Here is an 8,862-nt window from a genome sequence, read left to right as displayed (position 1 = left end):
AACCTTAACCATCACAGTCCATTCCACCACTTGCCAACTTGATAATCTCTAAATAAAGAAAATTGTAAAGTCATATGTAAGCCTAACATGACAGAAATAAAATAAGTACAACCCAAAACAGACTGGCCCCAATTACATCTTCTATTTCAAAAATGAAAAAAAGCAAAATATTTTATGCATACATAGAAACAAAAGAAAAACAAAATATATATTCATTTAAATGTCCAAAGGGCATATTCTCAAAGTCAGCCTCCTACCTGTAAGCTCATAGGCTTACTCAGTCCATGGGTCAAGAAGCTGAAGTTGCTCTGTCTCTGCATACCACTGACACTGCCATTGTCTCTGCTGTTGTTGCTTTTTTAAGTAGGGATTTCATGCTCCACTTATGCTTTTCCTTCTTTAAGGTCCTGGGATATTCTGTTCCTGAAATGACAGATTAACTACTCCCCACTTTCAGTTAAACATCTTCTACATTTATAATTTTAACAATAAAAATTACTCCTGATAAAAATTACTCACAATTGAATCATAAAAGTGCATCAATATCAATCCACACCCCCTTTCATCAGACACATCTGGAGAAGAAGAAAACTAGTCAGTGGAAATTGCAGCTTACTCCAATAATTCTGAAAATAAGCCCATGCCTAAAAGCTTGCAAGCCAGCCACTTCATGTCCACTTTAAATGCCCCCTCCCTCCATTTTTGGTAACCAATGGGTAAATTGCCCCAGTCCTGGTGTGGTGTTGTGGGTTAATGTATCAGACAGCAAAGCCATTTGAACTCCAAGGTGGGTGGTTCAAGCTCACCAGGCGTTCCTCGGAAACCCTTACAGGGTCGCTATGAGTCGGAAGTGACTTGACGACACTTTACAACAACAACATTAATCATATAGATGGAAGGAATAGACAAGTTATTGTACCAAAAAGAAATGGTTGTTGTTCAACCATTTCAAGAAGCAGCATATCATCAAGATCCAATGATCCTGAAGGAAGAAGTCCAACATATATTGAAGTCATTGGCAAATAAACAGGCACCGGGAATAGGTGAAATAAAAATTGAAAACTTTCAACAAACTGATGCAGCACTGGAGGCACTCACTCATTTATGCCAAGAAATTTGGAACAAAACTACCTGACAAACTAACTGTAAAAGATTCATATTTGTGCCCATTACAAACAGAGGTGGGCAAATGGAAGATGGAAATCATCAGACAATAACATTAATATCCCATGTGAGTAAAGTTTTATAAAAAATAATACGAAAATGGATTCACCTATATTGACAGAGAACATCAAGAGGTTCAAGTGGGATTCAGTAGAGGATGTAGCATGAGGTATATCATTCCTGATGTAGATGGATATTGGCTGAAAGCAGAAAATAACAGAAAGATATTTATCTGTGCTTTCTTGACTATGCAAAGTCTTTAGATTGTGTGGGACATGACAAGCTATGGACAACACTACAATGAACGAGTGTTCCAAAACACTTAATTGTGCTAATGAATAACCTGTATATAGACAGAGACACAGTTGTTTAAAGAAAACAAGGGAACACTATTTAAAATTAGGAAAGGTGTATGCCAGGGTTGAAATTTTCACCATACTTATTTAATCTGTATGCTGAGCACATAATTTGAGAAACTGGAATATATGAAGACAATTGTGGCATGAGGATTGGAGGAAGACTCATGAACAACCTCCCATATGCAGATGATACAAACTTGCATGCTGAAAGTGAAGAGATCTTAAAATACTTGCTGATGAAAATGAAAGCGCACAGCCTTTAGTATGGATTGCATCTCAATGCAAAGAAAACAAAAATCCTCACTGATGACCCAGGATCAGGGAATGTTTTGTTGTGCTGTGCATAAGGTCGCTATGAATTGTTACCAACTTGATGGCATCTAACAACAACATATAAATGGAAAAATGATTGAAACTATAAAAGACTTAATTTTGCTGGGATCAACCATCAACACTTATGCAAACAGCAGTCAAGAACTTAAATGATATATTACAGTTGGCAAATATGTTGCACAAGACCTCTTTAAAGTGTTGAAGAGCAAAGATGCCATTTTGTAGACTAAGGTGTGCCTGACACAAGCCATGATATTTCTAATAGCCTCAAACACATGTGAATTTTGGGCAATGAATAAGGAAGACCACAGAAGTGATGCATTTGAATTATGGTGTTGAAAGTGCCATGAACAGCCAAAAGAACAAACAAATCTGTGTTGCAATGAGTATTCCCAGAATACTCCATAGAAGCAAGATGGCCAATTTTCATCTCTCAAGCTTTAGACATATTGTGAGGAGGGGCCAATCCCTAGATGAGAACATCATGATTTGTAAAGTGGAAGGTCAGTGCAAAACAGGAAGACCCATACAAGATGGATTGACCCCGTGGCAGTAACAACCAGTTCAAGAATAACAATGATTGTCAGGTTGTCAGGATTGGGCAGTGTTTCATTCTATTGTGCATAGTGTCACTGTGAATTGAAACCAATGCATTGGCACCTAACAATAGCAACAAAGAGAAGTTTATATCAAGAAAATAGCTCACAATTTTACTGTCTCAAGTCCCAAGTAGAAAAGGAGAGTCTTTTCTTCATGTCCATTAAATTTGGAGCAGGTCACAAACCCAAGAAAAATATCCTATCAATCAATTCATTGCACATAGCAAACCATCACAGAATTAACTATGCATATTCACAGGCAGAGCTACAGGAGCTCTGGTCATGCAGTGGTTACAAATTGGGCTGCTAAGTTGAAGGTTGGCAGTTCGAAACTACTAGCGAGTGGTTCCACTGGAGAAAGATTAGGCATTCTGCTCCTGTAAAGATTTACAGCCTCGTAAATCCTATGCAGGGTTACTATGAGTCAGAATCGACTCCACAGCAACATTCACAGTCAGTCATCTTAGAATTAACTGTCAACTGCCAAACCACTAGGAATCCTGGTCCAGTCAAGCTGACACATTATGTTATTCTATGTGACAACATTGTCACAGCATTGTATCATTATTAACCATGCAAGCTATACGGTTAATAATCATGCAATGTTTATTGCTGTTAGGTGCTATTGAGCCGGTTCTGACTCATAGCAATACAGGACAGTTTCCAAGGAGTGACTGCTGAGTTTGAACCACCGACCTTTTGGTTCAAACTGACTGTGTGTTAAAGTGCATTTTCTGGCAGTGCCACACTAGGACTCCAATTATACAATACACATGGTTAATAATGAAATAAAACAGTGAAAAATAGATGTATTAGGAATGCAAAAAATTAAAAATGGATATATAACAATCATATTTTTCTGGAATGATTATTTCAATAACAGAAAAATAATAATATTTATTCCTTAGTTTTGACTGGGAATGTAATTGTTGGAAAAAACATGATTTTTTTTATTAACATAGACCTTTACAAGAAAGAATTTTCATGGTTTACAATTTTAATTTCTTCTTCAATTTTTATTAAAACATTAGCTATCAAGTGACTATCCATTGTTTAGGGGGTAGTAATATCAACTCAGTAGATTGATAATTAATAAATTTCAGGAAGGAAAAAAAGTCTAAATTTTAATTCAGGTTTGCTATGTTGAAAAGCATATTTATTCCCTTTAGGTTCCTAATTATTGCTTTTTCCCTAAGGGAAAAATGGGCATAATATGAATTATGGAATAAAGTCCAACAGGAGCTTTATATATAAATGAGTTTAGTTTTTTTAGCTGTTGCATTTTTGTTGGTTGAATCATTTTGGATTCTTCTTGTGGAAACTTAACATTGGTAATGAAATCTTAGAAATTGAACTCACCTGAAAATTGTGCGCTAAGTAAAGGACTTTCTAAGCTAAGATGAAAATTAACTGTTAATAAAGATGTTTGTATGGTATAAAAAATTTTTTAAATAGTTTAAAACAAATATTAAACAGGTAAAATAGGTGATTATTTTTAAAGGTTTTAGGGTAGTTAAATGTATAAAAATGTTTTTTTTAAAGTTTTGATTAAATAAAATGCATGCCCAGCTAGTTATGTGTCCAAAGCTTCTCTATGCAAATATTTGTTGTGTCTTATAAATAATGTTTCTATTCCAAGCACTAATTTTGAAGTTTTCTAGAAAAGTGTGTCCAATTTGTTGTTGTTGTTAAGTGCCGTCGAATCTGTTCCCACCCAGAACGACCCTGTACAGGGTTTCCGAGGCTGTAAATCTTTACAGGAGCAAAAAGCCTCATCTTTCTCTCACTGAGCGGCTCGTAGTTTTGAACTGCTGACCTTGTGGTTCACAGCCCGATTCGTAACCATATAGGCAATAAAAATGTCATGGAACAGGTGGAGATATTAAAATTTACCAGTTTATTTTTCTTTCTTTAATTTATTAGTTATAAATCCATTATGTCGAATAGCAAAGTTATAGAAGTTCTTTATTAGCAATTTATTTTTTTAGGACAATGAAAGTTGTACTGTTTCTTTTATATTAATATGATAAATAAATTATAAATTTTACACTACCTTAATACCTAAGACATATCAGTGATTATTTTGCTGAATTAACTAGATTTTCTTCTCTATATAGTAGAACAAATAAACACCTAATTGCTACGAAGAACAGTTTCATATATGGTATGTTTATCTTTAATCATATATAAAAAGAAAAAGAAAATCTCTTCCACTTTTGAGTAAGTATCCAGAGTATTAAGTATCCTTTCTATAGATTCTCATTACAATATTTTCTAAATTGTGATTTTAAAAAAGTGAATTCAACATATTTTGTGTCCTCACACACCTGAATTTAGACCCAATGATCTTCAAAAGAAGATGGAAAGATCACATGTCATGTTCACTTTTCTGAATCTGCATTAAATGAGCTGTAGATTTATGGGGTTAACAATGAAGGTTATTTTTCTCCACAAGATATTGTTAACAAAAATATAGCTCTTATTCTTCTAATTAGATGGACAAAACAAAATACATTACTATATTTGTGGAGACCCGGTGTATCACTGTGAGCCCTGGACTGCTAATCACAAGGTTGGTGGTTCAAACCCACCAGCCTCTCCTCAGAAAACCTATACAGGATTACTATGAATCAGAACTGACTTGAGAGGTCTTAGCAAAAATAACAGTTATGTTTGATTTCAAAAGACTGTATTGTTAATATGAATTTGTTTCCCTCTGCATGCTAGTACCAAGACTCACTGTTGGATTTAAAAACATAAATAATGAAGCACAAAATTTAGGAAAAAAGCATCTTATTATTTGTACATTATTTGATTATGTACCTGTATAGAGGGGCAGTCTGGGTACTTCTATATGTAGTTATTTATTTGTTCCATATAATTCTTGTTTAGACAAAATAAGTCAAATTAATAAATGTAGGATAGAAAAAAATAGGTGTTTATATATATTCTTAAATATTTAGAGTTTCAAAATATTATTTCTTATAAGAAAGCATCTTCTTTAATCTCTTATACTTACTATGTTGTTTTCAAAGTATTGACATATAAACATATAGTCAAGCAGTCAAGTAGTAAACAGTCCAATACTTAACCTAAAACACCAAACCAGGACTGTGTATATATTCTATAACATGCAAATTCTTGAAATCCCATATATCTTTCAGTATTCTTGGAAAATGGTAAAAGTGCAAATTGTAAGGAATGGGGTCTTGTGTGTGTATGTGTGTATGTGTGTGTGTGTGAATGTGTCTACTTCCTGTTTAGCTGTCAGGTAGGCATGAACCACTAGGTTTAATTTGTATTTTAAAGATTAAATTAAATTCTGTTAAAATAAACACTGAGGAAATAATTCACATTTAAATGCCATCATTCCTGTACTCAATATTTATTTATCTACTTTTTACCATATGTCTTCTTTTTATAACTGTTATTAATGCATGCTGTTTTTGTTAAGAGCCATGGAGTCAATTCTGACTCATAGCAACCCTGTACAGGGTTTCCAAAAACAGCTTACGGGTTTGAACAGCCTTACCGTTAGCACTCAAGTGCTTATCGTATAGCAGCACATCAGAATGCCTATGATTATATATCAAGGAACAATATGCAGATGCTTCTTCAAGGTACTCAGCATTAATATAATGAATAAAATTTCACACATTGAGACACTCTTGACCAGCAACTTTTACTGAATTATTAAATCTCCTATACTGTTTAATGGTCAAAAATGATTTCTTAGAAAAGCTAATATTTTAAATAGCTTTTGGTAATGAATGGAGGATAAACACTCTAATGAATATCAGGCATACAGGGATTGCAGAATTTCAAATATCTTATTAGAAAAAGGCTAGTGTAGTTAATCATCAACCACACATCCACTATTTCTCAAGTATTACTGGACTCTGGTTTTGAGCCTAACCTGTGTCTGTTCGTTACATTCTTTTCAGAAAGTTTCCTGTGGAGAGAAGAAAGATGGATGTCTACAACCTAACCACCATCACGGAGTTCATCCTTATAGGGCTATCTGACCTCCCAGAGGTGCGCTACCCTCTCTTTGTCATCTTTGCTGCCGTCTATCAGGTCACCTTGCTAGGAAATGGGGCCATTCTCCTCGCCATTGGGACTGAGAAAAAACTGCGCACACCCATGTATTATTTTTTGGCAAATCTGTCTCTGTTAGATATTTTCTGCCCATCAGCTACTGTTCCCAAAATGCTTAAGAACCTCTTGTCAGAGAAGCAAAGCATTTCTTTTGTTGGGTGTGCTTTGCAGCTGTTTTTCCTAGTGGCCCTGGCAGGCACTGAAGTCTTTCTTCTCTCTGTCATGGCTTATGACCGGTATGTGGCCATATGTTTCCCACTTCGTTACACCCTCATCATGACAAAGTTGCGCTGTGTGCTGCTCACAGCTGGTACCTGGACAGCAGGCTTTCTGAACTCCCTTCTGCACACAGTGTTTACATTCCGCCTGTCTTTCTGTAAGTCTAATCGGGTCAACCAGTATTACTGTGACATCCCTCCAGTGGTGGCTCTTTCTTGTTCTTCAACATATGTCACAGAAACGCTTGTCTTAGTGTTAGGAGGTATCTTAGGTATCAGCGCCTTCCTGGTCACTACTGTCTCTTATATTTATATCATATCCACCATTATAAAGATGCAGTCAGCAGAAGGGAAGCGCAAAGCCTTTTCCACCTGTGCATCCCACCTTCTTGTAGTTTGTTTGTTCTATGGTACAACAATATTTACATATGCCCGCCCTTCCTCCAGTCAACACTCCCCTGCAAGAGACAGACTCATTTCAATGCTGTATGGTGTCATTACCCCAATGTTAAACCCCATTATCTACAGCCTCAGAAACACGGAAGTGAAGGGAGCTCTCAGAAAGATTTTGTGTCCAAAGACAGGTTTACGGCAATGATGATAGTATTTATTCAGCACTCCACAGAATCTGAATTCATAGGAAAGTTTGCAAGAATTCGTAGGAATAATTTTCTATTGCCATATAGAGGATATATCCATGAATATGTAGAAATTTTTATAAACACACACACATATAAATATACTAATCTCATCTATAAGGAAAGGTCCTAGCATGGCACTTTCCCTGTAAGAATGGCACTGGACTTCTAACCACAAAATCAGCAATTCAAAACCACATCAAAGACAGTTCAAACATATAAGCTGCTTCTCTGAAATCCTATAAGGGTCGGTATGAATCGGAACTGACTCCACAGCACATAACAACAACAACACAAAAATGGAGTCCTGGTGTGGCGCTGTGTGTTAATGCGTTAGACAGCAAAGCCGCTTGAACTGCAAGGTTGGTGGTTCAAGCTCACCAGCTGCTCCTCAGAAACCCTATACAGGGTCGCTATGGGTCAGAACCGACTTGACGGCACTTCACAACAACAACAACAACAACACAAAACTATAAGGAATTTGGATGGTGCAGTAGTTAAGCAACAGTTCAACTGTTGAAATCTACCAGCTATTAAGTTGAAGAAAGATGTGGTATTCTGCTTACCAAAGTTGCAGCCTGAAAACCGTATATGATAGTCCCACTCTCTCTGTAAAGTCACATCTACTCATTGGCAGTAGGTTTATATCTTTCTATATACTGTACGAAAAACACTAGACTGTCAATGGGTCAAATCTACTAGCCATTCCATGGAAACCCCAGGCAGTGTCATTATGAGTCAGAAAAGACTGTACAGCACTTAAACAGCAGCAACATACAACTGCAGGAGCATCAATCTCTACGTACTGAAAACTTAAGATTTAACATAAAAATACGCATTTTTGCCAGTAAATGGGCAACTTAATAATTATACTGGTATGTTGTTGTTGTTAAGTACCGTGTAGTAGCTTCCGACTCATAGTGACCCTGCACAGGGTTTCTGAGGCTATAAATCTTTACGAGAGCAGAAAACCTCAGCTTTCTCCCACGGAATGGCTGGTAGTTTCGAACTGCTGACCTTGAAGTTAACTGCCAGATTCATAACCACTATGCTACTAGAGGCATAGGAGGTATCAATTGAATCTTAAGCAAATGTGAATGTATACCCTTATTCATTCTTATACCTATTGTTGTTAAGTGCCTTCAACTTGGTCGCACTCATAGCAGCCCTGTATAGGGTTGCCAAGGCTGTCTTTGTGGGAGCAGAAAGTCTAATAATTTTCCAGTAAAGAAGTTTGTGGGCTTTAAATGTCGACTGTTGGGTTCACAGTTCATTTCTTATACCAATGATTTAGCCACCACACTTCTTCCTATACCTATACATATTCATCTATCTATATGTTGTTTGTTGTTGTTAAGTGCTGTTGACTTGGTTCTGACTAATAGCATGCTTTATAGGTTTCTAAGAGTGACTGGTGAGTTTGAAACACTGACCGTATGATACTTAGAGTATA

The 8,862-nt window shown here is 36.2% G+C and overlaps 1 protein-coding gene across 1 annotated transcript; it reads left to right on the top strand.

The window, feature by feature from the left end:
- The first annotated feature begins 6,424 nt into the window (after positions 1 to 6,424).
- Positions 6,425 to 7,369, top strand: LOC102815574 (olfactory receptor 5V1-like). The gene has a single exon (XM_006877765.1). The coding sequence runs from the start codon at positions 6,425 to 6,427 to the stop codon at positions 7,367 to 7,369; it is 945 nt and encodes a 314-aa protein (XP_006877827.1).
- The last annotated feature ends 1,493 nt before the right edge of the window (positions 7,370 to 8,862 follow it).

This window comes from Chrysochloris asiatica, unplaced genomic scaffold (genome assembly GCF_000296735.1).
Source record: "Chrysochloris asiatica unplaced genomic scaffold, ChrAsi1.0 scaffold00592, whole genome shotgun sequence".
NCBI classification, from domain to species: Eukaryota; Metazoa; Chordata; class Mammalia; order Afrosoricida; family Chrysochloridae; genus Chrysochloris; species Chrysochloris asiatica.
The sequence above is the reverse complement of the archived record's forward strand: the minus strand, read 5'-3'. Positions and strand labels throughout refer to the sequence as shown.

Excerpts from the sequence above, each read along its gene's own strand:
- LOC102815574 (XM_006877765.1), top strand. The coding sequence starts at position 6,425 with ATGGATGTCTACAACCTAACCACCATCACGGAGTTCATCCTTATAGGG.